This window comes from Apodemus sylvaticus, chromosome 1, assembly GCF_947179515.1.
Source record: "Apodemus sylvaticus chromosome 1, mApoSyl1.1, whole genome shotgun sequence".
NCBI classification, from domain to species: Eukaryota; Metazoa; Chordata; class Mammalia; order Rodentia; family Muridae; genus Apodemus; species Apodemus sylvaticus.
Genome location: NC_067472.1, coordinates 104,675,417 through 104,698,552, shown reverse-complemented (window position 1 = coordinate 104,698,552; position 23,136 = coordinate 104,675,417). Strand labels below are relative to the sequence as shown.

The following is a 23,136-nucleotide window of genomic DNA, read 5'->3' as shown; positions in this document are numbered from 1 at the left end:
TCATATCCTGTCTCATAGAAATATTTTATAAATCCAAAGACACTAATAGATTAAAAATAAATAGATGGAAGAAAATATTCCAAATAATAATCAGAGGATGACAGTCACAGACAATACTGTGTGGTTGTACGTACAATAGTTAAAAGCAAAGAGACAGAAAATCAGGTAGTAGTTATGAAGACGAGGGGGGAGAATGAGAAGCTGTTATTTAGTGCGTTGAATTTGGGGGTTTTTAAATATTTTTTAAAGATTAATTGTTATATGGTTGTGTTTGTCAACATGTACATCTGCATACTAGAAGAGGGCATTAGTTCCCAGTATAGGAAGTTGTAAACTACCATGTGAGTGCTGAGAGTTGAACTCAAGACCTCTGCAAGAGTGTTCTTGACTACTGAGCCATCTCTCTAGCCCCTAGTTTTAGTTGTATATGATGAATGAGATCTGGAGGTAACTGGTGTAGTTGTTGCACAGCAGTGTTAATATATTTAATACCCATTAGCCGGCATATTTAAAAGAGTATATTATATACATGCATGCATATGATAACAGTTAATGAAAAAGGCGTGCCATGGCTGTCAAAAAGAACAAGAAGTGATCTATGGGAGGAATTTGAGGAAAGTAGTTTGAGGGGGAAAATGTTTTAATTGTATTATAATCTCAAGAATAGAGAAATAGTCATCTTGAACATTTTTATGCTATATACATTTACCACAATAAAATGTTTCTTGTAACCCTAGTACTTGGGAAAAGCAAAAAGATAAATTCAAGGCCATCTTCAAGTTTGAGTCCCGATTTGACTATATGAGACCGTGTATCAATCAATCAATCAATCAATAAATAAATAAATCTTAATGCAAACTAGCCTACTTAATGTTGAGGAAATAAAAATGTACTAAATGTGTCTTGGTTTTTCTTGATTCTCTGCCTTAGCAGTAAGGTGACTTATATGTCTGATATGAATGAATGCTTTGAGTGTGTGTGTGTGTGTGTGTGTGTGTGTGTGTGTGTGTGTATGCGCGTGCACTGATGTGAATATACAAGTGTATGGTTGTGCTTGTGTCATTTTATGGGTACTTGTCTATAGTTTAAGAACAGAGTCCAGAAAATAGGCAGTTACTGTCCGTATTGAATTTAATGGAGAAGAACTCTATTCTCAATTTCAAGTGTTTCTGGCAGCTTCATCATTATTTAATTCAAAATCAAAAGGACAGTTAATTAACAGTCACTCATGGCAGCCAAGTCAAAAGGAAAGTTCTTAAAGCCTGTGCTGGAAAGTGTTGATATTATTAAAAAGAAATGTTATTAGCATTATTATTATAAAAGAAAATACTTTATGTCCATGTCATTGAATGACAGTCTTTCAAGATTAATTTCAACTAAAGTTCAAAGTAAAACTTTCTCCTTGGAAGAGCAGTAGAAGTGCTTTTATGTAGGAATTCTTTGAACGATTCCTAAACACATGTTAGGAGAATAGCTCAGAGCTAAAGGGGGCTCAGTTGTATCAAAAAAGTAGACACCTGAACAGCTAGGTATGTAATGCCTTCCTCATTAGGACTGATCTGTACAGTGTGTTTCATAAACAGAGGGAAGAGTGTGATTAGCTGCCCAGGAAAGAAAAATCATTAGAAGAATCATAGAAAGGATGTTTGAACTGAACCTCAAAAGATAAAGTGGTGCTGGGCTTTGGTGGTGCACGCCTGTAATCCCAGCACTTGGGAGGCAGAGGCAGGCAGATTTCTGAGTTTGAGGCCAGCCTGGTCTACAGAGTGAGGTCCAGAACAGCCAGGGCTACACAGAGAAACCCTGTCTCAAAAAACCAAAAAAAAAAAAAAAAAAAAAGATAAATTGTTATCATAAAACATGAAGTATTGAGCATCAATCACTGGCATCAGCCGAGCACAAGAGCATGTAGTCGTGGGAGCGTAGAGCCTATGAAAAGACAGAAATGACTATTTCAAAATGTAAAAGCTATCATACTTTATTATTCAGAATCCAGTTGGAGCTGGAGAGATGGTTCAGTTGTTAAGAGTGCTTACTAGTCTTGTAGAAGATCCAGGTTCAATCCCAGCACCCACATGTTGTCCCACAACTATCTATACATAGTTAGTTGTATACATAATACAGGGGATTGAATGTCTCCTTCTTCCTTCTTCATGCTCCAGTCATGTGCATGTCTTTTCTGTAGATGAAAAATTAATATATAACAATTGCTGATAAATATCAAGATTGTTTATAAGTTGGAAATAATTTAATCAGTGGGAGGAAAAATTGCCTTGAGTTCCAACCTTGTTTTGCTCTTTTCTTAGATCATTAAATTGAAAGCTGAGGCCCGGCTAGACCTACTGAAGCAGATTGGGGTTTCTGTAGATACGTGGTTAAAGAGTGCCATGAACCAAGTAATGGAGGAACTGGAAAATGAGCGGTGGGCCCGCCCTCCAGCCGTGACCAGCAACGGCACTCTACACTCGGTACAGTTTCTTTTCTTGGATTTCATTGGCTGACTGATCTTCATTGTTGTTTGCTCTGAAGCCAAACTTGATAAAACTTAAAAATAAAAATAGTGGGAGGCTTTTACCTTCAGTCTGTCACTTCATTTAAACAATACAGGAAAGAGGAGGGTGAGGAGAAAACAAATATGTTAATATTTTATTTTGATTTTTAATACAGTAAAGAATACTTTGAGGACTGGAGAGATGGCTCAGTGGGTAAGAACACTGACTGCTCTTCTGAAGGTCCTGAGTTCAAATCCCAGTGACCACATGGTGGCTCACAACCATCTGTACAGCTACAGTGTACTCATATACATAAGATAAATAAATCTTTAAAATAATACATTGCCACTAATATGGCTATTGGTGTCTGTCCCCCACATTTTTTATTCCATTTATAAGGTAAATATGCATTTTAGCTGAAAGCGGTAGAAGAGAAAAACTAGTATTCCTGTAATTCTCAAAGATCTTCTCTAGTGAAATGAAATGAACATTTAGAATGTTGAAAAATATCTTTTCAAATGTAGGGTGCTTATCATGCACGCATGAGGACCTGGGTTCAAGCATCAGAACCTGTGTATCAGAGCCAGACTTGGTGAGACATGCTTGTAATTCCTTCTGTGCTGGGAAAGTAGAGACTGAAGATCCCTGGGGCTCACTAGCCAGCCACTGTAGCAAGCCAAATTGGCAAGTCCCTGGCCAACAAGAGAGCCTGTCCAAGGTAGACAGTACCTAAGGAATAACATCCACGCCTCAGCTCTGGCATCCACACACACACACACACACATGAGCACACATGTACACACACATATACATAAAATACATAGGCTTAGTGTAAAGATGAATTTAGTTACCAGGGGCAGAACAAAAACCCAGTGCAGGGAGGGTTTGATAGGTAATAACCAGCACACAGCTTGTTTTCTTCAAGTCCAGGGTTCACCCTGCTTGTTTCTGGATGGAATTTACCAATGTTTGTTTCTCTTTGTTTTCTTTTATCATCTTTCTCTGTGGGGTATAATGGCCATGTCTTCTGACTCTGCTCTTCACAGCAAAGTGCCCTGGTACACAATAGATACTTAGTGTTTGTTGCAGGAAGAGCTGAGTGGACGAATGGAAGGATGCAATAATAGTAAACAGAAAGCTAAGGTTGCTCCTGCTGATTCTGATCCTTGTTACATAAATTGGCCAGTATTTTAGAAACACTCCTGGAAGTTTCATCACATTTTTCACATGGCACTCTGTTTTTCTAGTAAGAATACATTTATACATTTAAAAAGGCTATGTGGAGGTATACATTCTAAGGAAAAACAATCTATTGGAAGCTTAATTTTAGCTAGGAAGTGGTGGCCTACACCTCTAATCCCAGCACTCAAAAGGCAGAGGCAGTCAGATCTCTGTGAGTATGAAGCCAGGCTAGTCTACAGGGATAGTTCTAGGACAGCCAGGGCTACACAGAGAAACCCTGTCTCAGAAAAAAAGGAGAGAGAAAAAGTTTTATCTCCTTATTAATGGCAATCTGGCTTGTGGGGTTGGAAATCATGCACATCATACATTTAACTTTGGGGAGAGAAGAGCTTGTCCTGTTGTCATAGGAACAGAGTTGCTCCATGTCATGGAGCATCTTCCTATCAAATTTCCCATCCACCTCACATTGTTCTGCTCTGTAGTTTATGGCAACAGCAAGTTCTAGGCACAAGTTTCCTTGTGCTCTGTAGCAGCCTGCTTCCAACCAGTCAAAATGACTGCTAAAGCTAGAACCTTTTTGGGGTGCATTTCGTTGAGCAGGCATGTATAACCTCAATTTTTGCTTTAATCTTTCTTCAGTGCTTAGCAGCTGGGAGAACTGTCAGACCTTTATAGATCTTAGGGGTATATGACAGTATGTGACTAGGTCTCTGTGTTGCAAACTTTTAAGTCCTTTACATCAAATTCATTAGCATACTTTGCAAAAAAGTCACCCCTCTATGGATTTCTTAGGAAATATTAGGTTAACCAACTCTTAAGATTTTCTCTAACCCCAGATGATTCTATCATACTATCAGAAAACCTCAGTGCTAGCTCAGGAAGTGTTTGCCCATAAAGAAATGCTGTCTGAAGTAGCCCTTGATGGACTTAAATAAGACCTAAATAGAAGCTGTGCTTCCAAGTCTAAAAGAAGAAGGTAAATAAGATGTGCTTAAGGGCTTCTATATGTTAGCTCATCAGGAAGTGGCAGCCTCTGGGAAGCAGTACTTTGAGGTCTTTCTTTTTTTTTTAATTAAATCTTTTTTTTTTTTTAACAGTCCAGTTGTTATCCTCCTCCTGGTCTGTCCTCCAACAGTTCTTTATCCCATTCTTCCTCCCCCTGTCTCCAAAAGGATGTCCCCACCCCACTAAGCCTCCCCACTCCCTGGGGTCTCAAGTCTCTCAAGGGTTAGGTTCATCTTCCCTCACTGAGGCCCGCCCAGACAGTCCTCTACTGTATATGTATTGGAGGCCTCATATCAGCTGGTGTATGCTGTCTGGTTGGTGACTCAGTGTCTGAGAGATCTTGGGGATCTAGGTTAGTTGAGATTGCTGGTCTTCCTATGGGGTTACCCTCCTCAACTTATTCCAGCCTTTACCTAATTCAACCACAGAAGTCCCTGACTTCAGTCCATTGGTTGGATATAAGTATCTGCCATCTGTCTTGGTCAGCTGCTTGTTGGGCCTCTCGGGGGACATCTATGCTAGGATCCTGTCTGTAAGCACACCATAGCATCAGTAATAGTGCCAGGCCTTAGAGCTTCCCCTTGAGACAGATCCCAAGTTGGGCTGATTACTGGACCTCTTTTCCCTTGGTCTCTTCTCCATTTTTGTCCCTGCAGTTATTTTAGACAGGAATAATTCTGAGTCAGATTTTTGACTGTGGGATGGCAACCTATCCCTCCACTTGATGCCCTGTCTTTCTACTGAAGGTAGACTCTACAAGTTCCCCCCTTCACTGTTGGGCATTTCATCTAAGGTCCCTCCCTTTGAGTCCTGAGAGTCTCTCACCTCCCAGGTCTCTGGTACATTCTAGAGGGCCCCCTCCCACCTCCCGAGGTTGCCTCTTTCCATTCATTCTGCTGGCCCTCAAGACTTGACTCCTAATTCACATACCCCCAAATACCTGCTCATGTTTCCCTTCTCCCCTCCCCCTCCCCACTCTCACCCAGGTCCCTTCCCCCCCTCTTCCCCCTCATGATTGCTTTCTTCTCCCTCCAAGTGGGAGTGAAGCATCCTTACTTGGGCCCTTTGGCTTGTTAACCTTCTAGAGTTCTGTGGATTGTATCCTGAGTATTCTGTACTTTTTGGCTAATATACTCTTATTAGTGAGTACATATCATTCATGTTTTTTGGGTTTGAGTTATCTCACTCAGGATGATATTTTCTAGTTCTATGCATTTACCTGCAAAACTCATGATGTCCTTGTCCTTAATAGCTGAATAGTAGTCCATTATGTAAATGAACCACATTTTCTGTATTCATTCTTCCCTTGTGGGGCATCTGCATTGTTTCCAGCTTCTGGCTATCACAAATAAGACCACTATGAACAGCCAGTCTTACAGAGCCTGTGTATTCCCTCTTTCAACTTAGAGGTTATATTTTCAGGAAAATTTACCAGTTTTGCTACTAAATGAAATAATAGCTTAATGAGGCCCCACTTTTCATTTAACCTTTTTCCTAAGTAACATTGAAATAATTCAGAGAATTCTGTACCCCTTCAAACTGACAGCTGGCCAGGGAACATGAGGCTGAAATATACATTTTGGCAACCAAATAGTTTCTTCCATTGTAGATGCCAATAAAGTATTAGTCATCTGGGGGTCATGATGGTTTTCCTAGACATTAACAATATAGATAAAGAGTGTCTCATGGAAGGTAAATGTTATTAAATCACATTGTCTGTATCAGAGAACCATACTTACATGATAATTCTTCCTCCTGTCTCATGCTATCAAATAGAATATAGGTTTGGGAGTGGCAAAAAAAAAAAAAAAAGAGTCCCAGAATGTGGTGGCACATTTAAAAGAGTTGTGGGGGGAGGGGGATGGTATTGCACATCTTTGATTCCAGCCCTCAGGTGGCAGATGCAGAATTCCTGAGTTCAAGGCTGGCCTTTAACTACATAGAGAGTTCCAGGCTGTCCAGGACTACTTAATCAGACCTAATCTGAGAGAGGGGAAGGAGAGGATGAGAGATATTTAGTTGTTGGGTAACTGGAGCCTACATATCGCTCCTGAGGATGGATTACTGCCAGTGACCCCGTGAGCCCCTAAATCACTCATCTTTCCCTCCTCTTACTCTCCTGCCTTCTCTCGCTTAAATCCATTCCTGGATAGTTTTAACCTTTAAAACTATTTAAACATAATAAGGAATATTAATTTCGTATAATCTTTTCAGTCTGATTTTTCTTGTTCCCCCAAAATCTTCATAATCATTCTTTTAGAGTCTCTGTAGTAATTTTATGTAACAGTTAAATATATGTAAGTGGTCATTCATATTCCTGGATTTTACATGCATGGATTCAACCAACCACAAATCTGATAGTTGGATTTTTGCAATTGTATAGAAACTTTTCTCTTAAGTGTGTATATAACAGCAATTATTTCTACAGCATTTACAGCCTGTTAGATATGTGTAGGTTATATTTAAATACTATACCATTTTATATAAGGGACCTGAGTATCCCTGGAGTTTGGTATCCGTAAGGGATCCTGAATTCAATCCTTGAATACTAAGAAACAACTAAATGTCTTTTTTCAGTTTTAGGGCCGATTCCCAGAGTGGGAGCAAACAGAATCTGTAGACTTTTGAAATTGGGTTTATTTTTATTCTTTCTAGTCTCCTTTTTCCTTAGAGTTTCTGATCATAACTGGCACTATCTTCATGACTTCCCTCAACAGTTGCACTAAGGCAGTCTGACAGTCTGCTTTGTTGTGCAGACTCCCTAGGGATCTGACATTTGCAGAATTACATAGAAATAAATCCTGATCCAGTCATTTTGAAGGCTGTGCTGAAAAATGTGGCTGGAAGGCAAGGAGATGAATGTGTTTAACCTCTTCTCCTCAATGTGCCTGATAGTCCTTGCAGGCCAGTGGAATTTGTTTTTAAATTATGAGAACCTGTTTATGGGCTTAAGCTAATCTCAGTTAAAAGAAAAAGTGAATTTCTATAATGAAAGAAATAGAAACTATTAAAAGACTATCCTTGCCCCCCCCCAAAAAAAATCTTCAACTGCTTTTATGTTTATAGTACTTTCAAATGGGCAGCAGGCTTTTTCATTGATCCAAGCTCTATGCGCTAAAAGCCTCTGCTTCTAGTGAAATTGTTATGTTAAATTCTAGTTAGATCAGGTTAATGTACTGATTTAAGCATGCTTTCAACCAGTCCTCCTCATGAAACCCTTTACTGGGTGTTGACTATGTCTGTGTTAATGTCTACAGATTGAGAGATTTTTGTCTCACTTGCCAATAGCCAAGACCAAGAAGAGGGTGGGACAGAAAAATTTCACCACTGAGAGAAGTATAACCAGCCATATTTGATAGTCATTATTATACTACTAACCCCACTAATAGGCATATATGCAGAGGAAAGTGCTTCCCACCAAGCTTGGTGACCTGAGACCCTAGCCAGGGGAAATCTGACACTTCTGACCTCTGGGCACTTGCATTCCTGTACATATACCCCCCCAACACACACACACTAAAATAATAAAAAATATTTTTAAATCACTATAGTTACTAGTGGTAATGTTTATTGTATTCTTTGCAATTAGATACTGCTAATGTTTGTTAATTATATTCTTGAAAAAATAGTAAGGAAAATGGCTGTTATGTGATCTCACAACATACGTGTGGTCAAATACAGTGTGTATATACATTTGAAATCACTAGAATATCCAACAAAAAAGAAGATGAGCTAGATATGGTGGTAAGCATAACCTCAGCTATTTGAGAGGCTAAGAGTGAAAGAGGAATTTTAAGCTAGCCTGGGCAGCTGGAACAAAGTAAAAAAGCAAAAATACAGTGATTTTTTTTTAAAGTAATAGAATAATATGTTATTATTATCAACTTTATGAGTAATGAGAGTTTTTAGGAAATTACTAATTCACATTTGTAAAAACAGAAGTCTTTTTGTTTTGTTTGTTTTTTGATACAGGGTTTCTTTGTATAGCCTTAGCTATCCTAGAATAGCTCTGTAGACTAGTCTTGCCTCAAATTCACAAAGATCCTTTGCCTCTGGGATTAAAAGCAAACTCCACCACCGCCTAGCTAAAACTTAATGTTTTATCCACTTTGATTTCTATGGAATACAAACATTAGTTCCTTCTTTTTAAAAGTGTGCTGGAAATGTAGCTGAGTTGTTAGAGCCTTTGCTTAACATGCATGTCCCCAACACCACCTAAACCAAATATGGTAGTATAATCCCTATAATCCCAATACTTGGTGATTTAGGCAAGAAAATGAGAAGTTCTAGATCATTCTCAGCTACATAGTAAATTTGGGACCAACCTGGGCTACATGAGACCCTGCCTCAAATATAATTAAAATAGTAGGTGCTAGAGGGATGGCTCAGTGGTTAAGAGCACTAACTGATCTTCCAGAGGTCCTGAGTTCAATTCCCAGCAACCACAACACATCCATAATGAGATCTGATACCCTCTTCTGGTGTGTTCGAAGACAGTGACAGTATACTAATTATACATATTATATATATTATACATATTATATATGTACTCAGTATACATATTTTATGTATACTCATATACATAAAATAAAAAATAATTTAAATAATAATTTAAAATAGTGATAATGCTAATGTTCCTGTGACACAGTTTCTTATCCATAAAACATGTCCAGCATGTCCTTCTCACCTTCAAGGTAAGCACTTTCCTAGTTTTATCAGCTAGGCTTAAATTGTCACTAAAAGAAAAGAGTGGGGCTCATGTGTTATGTCAGGTACATTTGTACATTACCTGTGAGAAGAATTAGTTAATCAACATAGTTACTCTGAGTGTCTTTACTGATGAGCTGATGGGGCTTGGGAAACTAAGTATCTCCTTACAGCTTGTGAGTGAGGAAAGATGACATTTGAACCCAGAGGTGTCTGCAGCTGTCAGACCACCAGCCCTTGCTCTGGGGTTTCCCTGTGTTCTTCTAATCTTTGCCATTTTATTTACTGGGTAGTCTTCTTTTTTTTTTTTTCAGTCATCATTGGATGTTTTATTTCCAGTCCCATTAGTGGTTGTGTTAAATCTTGTTGTACTGTGTGACCAGTTAACATTCAAATTCCCTAGGGTTGAGGATTTAGCTCAGTGGTCGAGCTCTTGCCTAGCAAAGGAATGAGCCTCAAATTCCCAAGCTTTTAATATTTTGGCAGCTTTATTAAAGGTTGAAAACATACATTCAATGTCACATTTAATGTACACATTCTGACATTTTGACATATGTATATAGCAGTGAAAGCATTGCAGTTACTATAATAATTTAATATGTATACTGAATATATTAAAATAATATATTTATTACTCTCCCAAACTTTCCTTATTCTCTTTCATAGTCATGTTCATTTTCCATACCCCAGTTAACCACTGGCCTACTTTATGTGCTGTCGGTTGCTGTGCTTTCTGGGATTTAGATAAAGAGAAGAATGCTAACTCTTTCATGTGGAACTTCGAAAGCTCAGTGTGTTGATTTTGAGGATCACATTTGTTGTATGTTGACTTTTTATTTTCATTGCTGAACAATAGTATGTTGTATAGCTATAGCTGTCTGCTATCCTCTACATTGGTGGACATTTGGGTTGTTCTGGACTATTTAATTTTGTAAGTCTTGAATATGGGTAGGATATGTACTACCAACATATGATTTTGAATAGGCTGTGTAGTGGGTATATAGTTAGTGTTTTAAGAAACTAACCCTGGTGACACCAGTCTGTAATTTACCTACTTGCAGGGCTGAGGCAGGAAGATCACAAGTTAAGATCTGGAATAACCAGTGAGCCCAAGGCCAGCCTGGACAAATTTTTGAAACCCTGTCTCAAAATTAAAAGTGTAATATATGCTGGGAAAAGGCTGTCTGTCTGAGACAGGATCTCCATTTATAGCTCTTACTGGCCTAGAACTCACTATATAAGTCACCATGCTGACCTTGGCTGTTCTTCCTTCCTCTGCCAGGTTTGCAGATAATCAACACCGAGGCTATTCTCCTTTGAATAGACTTTGATAATTTTACTTGGGGTTTGTTGTAAAAAAAAATTTTTATCTGTTCTATCCAACTTACCAAAGTTACTGGCATAAAGTTGTTTATAATATTCTTGATTACTCTTTGAATATGTAGAGTTTTTTTCCCCTGTTGTTTTCCTGTTTTATTAATTTCTGCTTAAATTTTAATTATTTCCTTTCTCCCAATTAATTTGGATTTAATTGGCTCTTTTATGAATTTTTTTTTCAGGTAGAATCTGGGGATGTTGATTTTAGACATTTCCCCCTTTCTTATAGAGGCATTTGGTAAACATTTCTGCTACATACTCCTTTAGGTTCTTTGCACAGTTTTGCTACTGTGTCATCATTCAATTTAAGATGCTTTCTGACTGGCTTTTCAGCCATTGAACTTTTGAATGTTGAAACTTTGGAAAGGCTTTCCAGATATATTTCTACTTTAGATTTCTAATTTACTTATTTTTTTATTCAACATATTTTTTATTTACATTTCTAATGATTTCCCCTTTTCTGGTTCCCCACTCCCCAAAAGTCACATAAGTCCCCTTCCCTCCCTCTCTTCTTCCACCCATCCCTTCCCACTTCCCTGTTCTGGTTTTGTCTTATACTGCTACACTGAGTCTTTCCAGAACTAGGGGCCACTCCTCCTTTCTTCTTGTACCTCATTTGAAGTGAGGATTATGTTTTGCATATTCCAGTTTTCCAAGCTAATATCCACTTATTAGTGAGTGCATACCATGATTGATCTTTTGAGACTGGGTTACCTCACTTAGTATGATGTTCTCCAGCTTTTGCCTAAGAATTTTGTGAATTCATTGTTTCTAATGGCTGAATAGTACTCCATTGTGTCGATATACCACATTTTTTGCATCCATTCTTCTGTTGAGGGATACCTGTGTTCTTTCCAGCTTCTGGCTATTATAAATAGGGCTGCTATGAACATAGTGTAGCATATATCCTTATTATATGCTGGGGAATCCTCTGGGTATATGCCCAGGAGTGGTATAGCAGGATCTTTCGGAAGTGACATGCCCAGTTTTCTGAGGGACTGCCAGACTGATTTCCAGAGTGGTTGTACTAATTTGCAACCCCACCAGCAGTGGAGGAGTGTTCCTCTTTCTCCACATCCTCGCCAACATCTGCTGTCTCCTGAGTTTTTAATCTTAGCCATTCTGACTGGTGTAAGGTGAAATCTCAGGGTTGTTTTGATTTGCATTTCCCTGATGACTAGTGAAGTTGAGCATTTTTTAAGATGTTTCTCCGCCATCTTCAGGTGAGAATTCTTTCTTTAACTTTGTACCCCATTTTTTAATAGGGTTATTTGAACAGGAATTCAAGGCCCATACCTAAACATAGTAAAAGCAATATACAGCAAACCGGTAGCCAGCATCAAACTAAATGGAGAGAAACTTGAAGCAATCCCACTAAAATCAGGGACTAGACAGGGCTGCCCCCTTTCTCCTTATCTTTTCAATATTGTACTTGAGGTTCTAGCTCGGGCAATTAGACAGCATAAGGAGGTCAAAGGGATACAAATTGGAAAGGAAGAAGTCAAACTATCATTCTTTGCAGATGATATGATAGTCTACCTAAGTGACCCAAAAAACTCCACTAGAGAACTCCTTCCTACAGCTGATAAACAACTTCAGCAAAGTGGCAGGTTATAAAATCAACTTAAGCAAACAGTAGCCTTCCTATACTCAAAGGATAAGCAGGCTGAGAAAGAAATTAGGGAAATGACTCCCTTCACAATAGCCACAAACAGTATAAAGTACCTTGGGGTGACTCTTACCAAACATGTGAAAGATCTGTATGACTTTCAAGACTCTGGAGAAGGAAATAGAGGAAGACCTCAAAAAATGGAAAAACCTCCCATGCTCATGGATCGGCAGGATTAATATAGTTAAAATGGCCATTTTGCCAAAAGCAATATACAGATTCAACGTAATACCCATCAAAATCCCAACTCAATTCTTCATAGAGTTAGAAAGAGCAATTCTCAAATTCATCTGGAATAACAAAAAACCCAGGATAGCTAAAACTATTCTCAACAACAAAAGAAATTCTGGGGGAATCAGTATCCCTGACCTCAAGCAATATTACAGAGCAATAGTGTTAAAAACTGCATGGTATTGGTACAGTGACAGGCAGGTGGATCAATGGAACAGGATTGAAGATCCAGAAATGAACCCACACACCAATGGCCACTTGATCCTCGACAAAGGGGCTGAAAACATCCAATGGAAAAAAGATAGCCTTTTCAACAAATGGTGCTGGTTCAACTAGAGGTCAGCATGCAGAATTCGAATTGATCCATCCTTGTCTCCTCGTACTAAGCTCAACTCCAAATGGATCAAGGACCTCCATATAAAGCCAGACACTCTGAAGCTAATAGAAAAGAAACTGGGGAAGACCCTTGAGGACATCGGTACAGGGGGAAAGTTCCTGAACAGAACACCAATAGCTTATGCTCTAAGATCAAGAATTGACAAATGGGACCTCATAAAATTACAAAGCTTCTGTAAAGCAAAGGACACCATCAAAAGGACATATCGGCAACCAACAAATTGGGAAAAGATCTTCACCAACCCTACATCAGATAGAGGGCTAATATCCAATATATACAAAGAACTCAAGAAGTTAGACCCCAGAAAACCAAATAACTCTAATTTACTTATGCTGTAGATCAGTAACATACTTAAGTTCTTTGAAATTTACCGAGATTTCTTTTGTGACCCAGGGTGTGATATATAAAGTGTACATTCTGCTGCTCTTGAGTGCTGTGTTCTACAAATGCAGTTACATCTAGTTGGCTGATGGCACTGCCTATGTCTTCCATAGTCTTACTGCTCTGTGATGTGCTGTGCCTTAGGGAAAACAAGTCATGCCCCAAACCTGTGTGAGTTCTAGAGAGATGCTTATCTAATCCTTCTAGATGGTTTTATTTCTATCTTCAGCTACTCTGTTCATACACATACACTACTCAGCCGAAGACTTGAGTCCTGCAAATTTCTCAGATCTCTTTCTGCTCTCCTTGTCACTTGGCCTTCGTGAGCTCCATGTTGCACTCAATTCAGAGGGCACACTGTCTCCAGCCTGGAAACTTTTTCTGAGCATAAGTTGAGCAAAGTGTTTCCATTCCCCAGATACCACTGTCTTTCATTGCTTGGTGGCCTCTGTCTTGGAAACTTTTAAATTTTTTGACCGTATTTTTTATGTTATGTTTATTTATTGGGGGGGCATGCCATTGTTGATCAAATAGAGGTCGAAGAACAACTTGCAGGAGGTGCCAAGTACCTTTACCCATGGAGCCATTTTACAGGCCCACAACCAATTTTTTAAATTGTTTCTAACATGAAATTCAAATCTGGTTTCTCATATTCCATCTTACTTTGAACAGAAGTTTATATATTATCCACTTAGACAGTGCTTGGAGTAAAGTCCTGTGCTCTGCAGTAACTTCTCTGTCCAAGTAGTTCAGAGGTTCTGCTAATCAATTTTCTTCAAGTAGCTGCTTTCCTCTGTGTTGGATGTCTACAAATTCTTCATCTGATTCTCTCTGCCTCATAAAGCCAGCAAAAGATAGTGATGTACTAAGTGCCTCCCATCTGCCAAGTCAGTGTTCATGATTACCTCCTCTAATCCTTATGATAGCCCTGTGAAAAAGCACTGTCTTTATAAGAGAGTTGAGTCACTGAAGTTTGGAAACCAGATGACTTGCCCAGGGTCACACACAGCAAGTAAGTGATAACAGTCAGTATTCAACTGCAACCGGTCAGTCACTGCTTCCTTTCTGAGAGCACCCCAGAGCTGGACGTGCCAAGAAGACAGTCACTACAAAAACTCCCACAGGGTTCTTCTTACTGCTCTTGCAGGAAGAATAAGCTTTTTACATTTAAGAAAGGAAAAATGTAAGTATGGCTAAGAAGAATTGTTTTGATTGAAGAAAGCAGGGTTGAGAGTGTAGTCCTTAAGATAAGAGAGTAAGGAAGAGTGGGATTTTAGATAGGCTGGGTCAAGAAACCATGAGAACAATGAATAGGGAAAAGGAAGAGATTAGTCTAAGATACTGTGCTTTAAAAATCTGCTAGAGCCACACAAAGCATCTGACAGTCTACCCTCTTGTCTCTAAAGCCTTCAAGTCCTTTCCGTGAGAATCAAACATGAACTAAAAACAGAAGAGGTGAAAGGAATGTTTAGTATCAGTCCATGCTGGCAAGAGAAAGTGCTCTGGACTGATTCCCAGTACCAAAGCACGGTACATGTTAGCATTCCGTATGTATTTTTGGAAACTTGTTCTACCCCATTTTTATAAATGTCTGAGTGTTTTGTGTAATACAGTAAAAGGTCTGTAATTTTCCCTAGAGTATGAAAGAAAGGTCTTCTGAATATGTAAAATATGTTTAAGGGACCAGAAAGATAGCTCGGTGATTAAGAATGTTTGTCCTGCTTTTTCAGAGAACCCATTTCCCAGCACCACAACAGGTGACTAGCTAGCATCCACCTATAACTCGGTGCCTCTAGCTTCTATGCATACATGCCCGCGCATGCGTGCACACACAATTAAAAATAAAATACATCGCCAGGCAGTAGTAGCACACATCTTTAATCCCAGCACTTGGGAGGCAGTGGCAGGCAGATTTCTGAGTTTGAGGCCAGCCTGGTCTACAGAGTGAGTTCCAGGACAGCCAGGGCCTATCTTGAAAGCCTATCTTGAAAAACCAAAATAAATAAATAAGTAAATAAAATACATCTTTTTTAAAAAATGAAAATTTTCACTGATCATGGTAGCCTTATCTATAATCTGAGTACTTAAAAGGAAGAAGCAAAAAATTCTATGTTGAGACCAGCCTAAGATACATACATTTTAGGCCAGTCTGGAATATATAGTGATACTCTGTCTCAAACAGCCGAATGAAAACTGTAAAACTCTGTACCTAGTAAACAATAACTCCTATCAGCCAACTTCAGTTCCAGCAAATGCTGTGCTACTATGACTTGGGCTACTCTTCATACTTCTTAGAGATGGAGTTGGTTTTTATCTTTTTGTAATGGCTGACTTAGCATAATGTCTTTTTTTATTAATTAATTAATTAATTAATTTTTTACACTCCATATTTTATTCCCCCTATTCCCCCACCCTCTAACTGTTCCACATCCCGTACCTCCTTCCTGCCCCCCCCCTCGTCTCCATGTGGATGTCTCCATGTGGGTGTCACCACCCCTCACTCCAACATCTAAACTCCCTGGGACCTCCAGTCTCTTGAGGTTTTTGTTTATTTGTTTTATTTTGTTTTTTTGGTTTGGTTTAGTTTGATTTAGTTTGGTTTTTCCAGACAGTGTTTCTCTGTTTAGCCCTGGCTGTCCTGGAATTCACTCTGTACACCAGGTTGGCCTCGAACTCAGAAATCGACCTGCCTTTGTCTCCCGAGTGCAGGGAATAAAGGTGTGTGCCACCACTGCCTGGCCCCAGCCAGTCTCTTGAGGGTTAGGTGCATCATCTCTGAATGATCCATAGACCTGGCAGTCCTCTACTGTATGTGTGTTGGGCGCTTCATATCAGCACCAGCTGTATGTTGCCTAAAGTACATCCATGTAGTAGTATGTGTCAACCAGCATTTCTTCCTTTTTAAGACTGAGTAATATTCCATTATCCATGTGTACTGTTTCATTTACCTATTATTCCTCTACTAGTGGACCTTTGTTGTAATATTCTTACTTTGAACATGAGTTTGCAAACATCTGTTTTAGTCTTTGCTTTCATTTCTTTTACGTATATACACAGGACATTTTTATATGCCTCTATTTATAATTTATTAAGGAAACATCCCATTTTTCATGGCAGATATGCTATTTACAGTCCCACTACTGGTGTATAAGGTTCAGCTTTGCTACATCCTTAGCACATGTGCTCTTTTTACCTTGATGATAAAGACACTAATGAATATGGATTAGAGTTCATTGGTATAGATTTTCATTGGTTCTTTCTTATTGTTTTATGTTTGTTTGGGGGTTGTGTTTTGATTGGATTGATTGATTCATTGATTGATTGATTGATTGATACAGGGGTTCATGTAGCCCAAACTGGCCTGAACTCAACTATATAGCCAAGGATACTCCTCCTGCCTTTGCCTCCAAAGTGCTGAGATTATAACCATGTGTTACCAAGTGTCACCCTGTAGTCTAGACTGAAATCACACTTAAAGCAGTTCTCCTGACTTGGCCTCCTGAGTGTTGGTATTACAGACAGGATCCATTATACACGGCTTCCTTGTAGGAGTGAATGGATCTCTCTTTTTTCTTTTAATTGATATATTCTTTATTTACATTTCAAATGATTTCCCCTTTCCTGGATGCCCCCTCCCGGAAAGTCCCGTAAGCCCTCTTCCCTCCCCCTGTTCCCCAATCAACCCCTTCCCACTTCCCTGTCCTGGTATTCCCCTACACTGCTACATTGAACCTTTCCAGGACCAGGGCCCACTCCTTCCTTCATCTTGGACATCATTTGATATGTGAATTGTTTCTTGGGTATTCAGAGCTTCTGGGCTAATATCCGCTTATCAGTGAGTGCATTCCATATGTGTTCTTTTGCGATTGGGTGACCTCACTCAGGATGACATTCTCCAGTTCCCTAGCTTCAGCTTTGCAGCCAGAGATGACCTTGAATTTCTGATCTTCTTGCTTCTGTTTCTTGAGTGCTGAAATTTCAAGCATGCACCACCACACCTGGTTTGGAGGATGTAGAGAATGGAACCCAGGTCTGCATGCATACTAGCCAAGTACTCCTATAAACTGGGCTTGCATCTCTAGCTCATTCGTGTGGTTCTAGTAATGTCTTTCGGTAACAGAGCACTTTATCATATTTAATTCTGCTATTGGTCATGAATTAAGCTCTGCATCGGGCAGTATATTTTCTAAAAATGATGTGCAAAGCATTTCTACTTGCCATAGTTACAAGACTGTTTCTCCACATTCTTTGTAATATATAGCAGTCTTTGATATTTCCTCATGTTAGCATTTAAAAATGTTAAGAGGCCTTTGTTTGCCAACATTTAACAGCAAAAAGTTAAAGGATACTGGTAATTATCTTCTTGTATATTTGAGGTTTATTTGTGACAGGGTCTCATTTAGCCCAGAATCCACTACCTAGCTAAAGCCAGCCTTAAAATTTTAGCCTCCACTTCCCAAATGCTTGAATTACAAGTGTGCATCACTGAAGTGTTTTACTTTTTTGGGTGTGTGTGTGTGTGTGTGTGTGTGTACACCGTGGTGTGGCTTTTTCCTTCCACCATGGGATCTGCTGATGGAACTCAGGTCATCAAGGTCGGCATGGCAAGTACTTTTACAAAACCACTAGTCTTCCAGCCTGATGTTTTACTTTTTTTAAAAGACACAGTCTCACTCTGTAGCCTCCAAGTGGTCTGAAACTTTGTAGACCATTCTGGCCACAAATTCACAAAGATTTACCTGCCTCTGCCTCTTTGTGCTGAGATTAAAGGCATGTATGCTACACCTGACACAACATTTTAAAAATTCTCTGGTCTGTTATAATATGTAAGGTTGAATAGATAAACTAATATTTTGAAACAATTCAATTTCAATGTTTTTGTTTGTTTGTTTTCTACCATTTTCATGAAATAAGCAAAGTAGCCAATGGCTTCTAATTTTTCCTAGCTTAATGCAGATGCTGAAAGAGAAGAAGGAGAAGAGTTTGAAGACAATATGGATGTTTTTGATGACAGCAGCTCCAGCCCATCTGGCACCTTAAGAAATTATCCACTCACCTGCAAGGTTGTTTATTCCTATAAGGTTTGTATCTCCCCCATATTTCGCTGATAGTAAATTGTGGCAACTCTGAGAATTCATGGAGAACTGCATCTGCTTACACTATTCTGGCTAGCATAAAGCTGCCATCTGTTGATATCAACGGGACATGGTGGTGAAATATTGAGTCTCTGCCGTCAGACTTTTCTGCTTAAAACCCTGTCTTTACTGCTCTGAGCTACCCAACCATACACCAGGTCTCTGTTAACCTGTTTTTTAGGGGGGTTGTTTGTTTCCTATATCATAGGAATAGTATATACTGTGAAAACTAAGTAACACTTCCATGGCTAAACACTGAGCATAGTACTTACATCCCATAAACTTTAAGTTTATACCCCAGCTTAGCGTAGGTCCTCTATTAGGAAGCTCCTCAAGATTAAGGCTGGAGGAAAGAGCAGTTGTAGGGAAGAATCCAGTACAGTAGCCAGTGGATACAGGTCAGACTCCGGGAACACCCACTGCTGTCCCTGAACATCTGTGCTGGTCACGCCTTCCGCCTAGAACTCTTACCTCCTCAAGTCTCAGCTGCCTGCTTCTTACCTTTGGAGCTCAGCTCAAAAAGCACTTCCCTTGCAGGAAAGATGGCTCAGCAGCTAAAGCTCTTTTTGCCCTTTCAAAGGACATAAGTTCAGTTCCCAGCATCCACATATAGCAGTTCACAACCACTTGTAAGTCCAACTCCTGACCTCTAGCCTCCAAGGACCACACACCCTTATACCCACACAAATAATTAAAATAAATCATCTTTTTAAAAAAAAAATCTTTCCCTTATAAAAAGAAAAAAAAAGTACCTCCTAAGGTCACTTGTAAAAGTGTACTCTGACCCATTGCCCTCTGTCATGTATTCTGAACAGGCATGCATTGCTTAACAGAAGAATATGGCATTAAGTGACTTCAGTGTCACACAAACATCACAGAGGGGGCTTCCACAGTCTAATAGAGCCACTGCTCATTGAGATGACTGCTCTGTGTGCTTCACTACTGCTCATCAGGCCACAATAAAGCAAATGATGCTAAATCCTCTGGAGACGGCTCTGTGGCAAAGGGTCTGTTTTAAGCAGGAGGTGTATCTCCTCATACATCCTCACCAAGCCCCCGGGATGGTGCCTGGGCACAGTAAATGACCAAAGAATGGGAAAATGAACAAATGAGTCCTTTGACCCCCACTGTGATAAGGCACATCAGAAGAGGATAGTGCCAAGGAAGACAGGGGACATATAGAGAGAAACTTCAACTGTTATACACTGATTCCCTACCGCACCCCGTGTACTGAAAGTTGGCCCTATCAATAGCAATCATTCCTGGGCTTTTTTGAGATTGACATCCATTTGTTAAATTTAGACAGGTAATACATCTTGTTTCCTAAAGGGTTAAGGCCATGTAACTTATTTTAATAATCTTCTGAAAATTTGGAATCATCTTCTGAGACACTTGGAAAGGTCTTTCAAAGTATAAAGCTAAAGCTCAAAGTATTTCCTGATGTTACTTCTTATTGTTATATTTACTTTAAAGTTCTAGAAATATGATTTGTGATACTTAAATGTATCCTAAGCCTCCACCTGATTTCAGACAGCTCACATTCTTTCCCATCTCTTCTGCTGATATATCCAGTCATTTTCCTATGGTAAACCAGACTAAAAATACATGTTTAGGGATCATAAGTTTAGCTCAGTATGAAAGTACTTAACTAACATGCAAGACTCTGGGTTCAAATCCCCAACCCTAGGGCCAGTGCTTGATACCCAGAGTCAAGCACATGATAGAAGAAGAGACCATTGCCAAAAGTGTACAGGTAAACATGTAGACAGAAACCACATATATCATTTTAAAAGGATCCGATATGTTGGTTCACATCTTTAATGCTTAACACTCTGGAGACAGAAGCAAGCAGATCTTTGAGTTCAGGCTAACCAGAGCTGCATAGTGAGACCCTATCTCAAAGGAAACAAAACAAACAAAACTTGTTATTAATATACATCTCCACAATCTCTATGCACATTCTTCAGCTTTCTACAATGAATAAGCATGACTTTTTTAAACCAGGAAAGCAAAATACAGAAATGTAAAGATAAGTGGGATTTCTGACTTACTGAATATTCAGACTTAAAAGACACAGGTTTAAGACTGTATATTTAGTAGGCACTTATTAACTATTTGCTATCTATAGTTGAGATGAGAGAAGAGAGAAACATAGCCCTGCTTTAAGTCGTTCTAAAAGGAAACCCTCAGGGATGAACTACTAGCTGGAGTGCCATGCATGGAAGTCTATATCTGAGAGATACAAAGGTCTTACAGGAAGTAAACATAAAGCAAGACGCTATAATGGCTGCTCTGGGAGAACATGAGCTGTGCCACTAATCACAGCAGTCGTAAGAGCTGCTGCTTATTGCTCGTTCCTGACCTCTTCAGTAACCCTGCAAGGAAAATTGTCCCTTTCATTTAACAAATTTTATATGAACACCTCTGTCTACCAAAAGTGCTCTTCTCCCTCCATCCCCCTCCCTCTACCTCTGCCTCTCCCTCTCCCTCTCCCTCTCCTTCTGCCTCTCCTTCTCCCTCCCCCTCTCCCCCCTCCCTCCGCCTCTCCCTCTTCCTCTTCCTCTTCCTCTCCCTCGTCCATGTGGCATTGACCAAAAAGGCCCCTAACGAATTATATTCTAGTTGAGGGTAAGGTAGGGTGGGAAGATCAAACTAAAGATCAAAGATGTTCTTTTTAAAAAAAGAAAAAAAAGATTTTTCTAACCTTTTTTGAATGTGCACTTGCTTTTTGCCTATATGTGTAGCTGTGTGGAGTGTCAGACATTCTGGAGCTGGGATTACAGGCAGTTGTAAGCTGCCCTGTAGGTACTAGAAATGAAACTTGGTTCTCTGCAAGAGCAACCAGTGCTCTAACAGCTGAAACATCTTTCCAGTCCCTCAATGACATCCTTTGGTTATTGGCCATAGAAATAGACCGAAGCTGGACTTAATACTCAGCAATCAGACCTACTCATTTGAAAGACAGGAGGGCTGGCAGACAGAGAACAAAGGGAGGAAACAGGCAAGGAAGAGCACTTTGTGCTCAGAGAATAGGAAAGAGTATGTTGGCTCAAGGCTTTGAGAGGCCCATAGGGCCCACTCCCTGTAGATCTTATAGCATCACTCTAGTGTTTGCTTCTATTGGCCCATTGCTGCAGAGCTAGACATGGGCCTACATAGATTGGCACAGGACAGCAGTATGTTTAAAGGTGCCCTGAGCCTCATGGGGGTGGTGTACACCTTTAATCCCAGCACTCAGGAGGTAGAGGCAGGTAGATCTCTGTGAGATCAAGGCCAGCCTGGTCTATAGAGCAAGTTACAGAACATCCAGGAATACATACAGAGAAACCCTGTGTCCTTATGTCAAAAAAACACTGAAAGATTAGTAGTAGTAGTAGTAGTAGTAGTAGTAGTAGTAGTAGAAGTGCTCTGTCCCCCATTTTACCTTCACACACACAGGCCTGGTTGCACTGATACTAAGACTTGTCATGTAGTTAGGAAAGTGACTTTATTACAAAGGTGCCTTTTGCTAGTTTATTTACTAGTGGTTTTGTTTGGTTGTATTTTTGTGTGTGATTTTTTTTTGTGTGTGTGTTCCTTTGTAAAGGATGTCCCTTTGTAGCTCATGCTACCCTGGAACTCCTTTTCTTGTCTCTGCCTAGGATTAAGGCATGTGTCACCCTGTCTAGCACACAATGTAGTTTCAGAGTAACAAAAAAATTTCCAGAGTAAATAGTTTTCTTCATATTTTGAAGTCAGTGGTAATGTACTTAAAATCTGTCATTGGAGTATTATGAATGGTCCTTCATCTTCAGTCCTTCATCATCAGTCCTGTTTGTCAGAAAGCTATGATATCATCTGTAATCTGAGTTTTAATGAGATGGGAAATATGTCTCAGGAAGTGACTCACTTTCAATGCCAGTTGTGGTACATCATACCAGTGACCCTGGTGCTCAATGAGTAGATGCAAGAGGATCAGAGATTCAGGCTCCTCAAGGTCCTTAGCTACATAGCAAGATTGAGATCAGCTTGGGCAACATGAGACCATACCCCAAAAAAGTGACTCACTTCATTACTTTCTTTTGTTTGCATAATTTGGAGATATTTTATACTTGAGATTTGAAGAATAATAAGACCTTGTGTGGTAGTGGGATTGGGGAAAGCTTTGAAGGCTTTTTACTAGAAAACCAGAAGACAAATGTCACGTGTCAGACAGGAAATCTTGGTGGAGGCTCTCTCTCTGTGGAGTTCCCTCTGGAGCATCTGCTTTTCCTCCAGGTTCTGTGTCTCAAAAGAAGACATGGTGGTGGGTGCCAACTGAGACAGAAAAGCAGCTACAGCTAATAGAGAACTCTCTATGTGGAGCAGCCCAGTCTCCACATCAAGGTGGAGCAAATCCCAGCTGCAATCATTGGCTTGCTCATAACTTTCTTCTTTTGGCCATGACTTTTCAGTGCTTGCAGAAGAGTCCTGGGCATTACTGAAGCCATATGCAATCCATGTACATAGTGTCTGCGTTCCACTGCATGCACGTCCATTCAAGTGCCTTCTCTGTTACTCATGCCTCTCCCAGGTCATCTT

At 39.7% G+C, this 23,136-nt stretch overlaps 1 protein-coding gene across 5 annotated transcripts in view; it reads left to right on the top strand.

Annotated features, from left to right (window-relative positions):
• Fchsd2 (FCH and double SH3 domains 2) overlaps positions 1-23,136 on the top strand; it is a 186,166-nt gene that overhangs the window by 151,074 nt on the left and 11,956 nt on the right. For 4 of the 5 annotated variants that reach the window (XM_052157215.1, XM_052157221.1, XM_052157207.1 and 1 more), the window contains 2 exons: positions 2,307-2,468; positions 18,388-18,522. In XM_052157215.1, coding sequence (XP_052013175.1) covers positions 2,307-2,468; positions 18,388-18,522 — 297 coding nt within the window. The remainder of the gene's footprint in view (positions 1-2,306; positions 2,469-18,387; positions 18,523-23,136) is intronic. The other variant, XM_052157231.1, reaches the window with a different exon arrangement.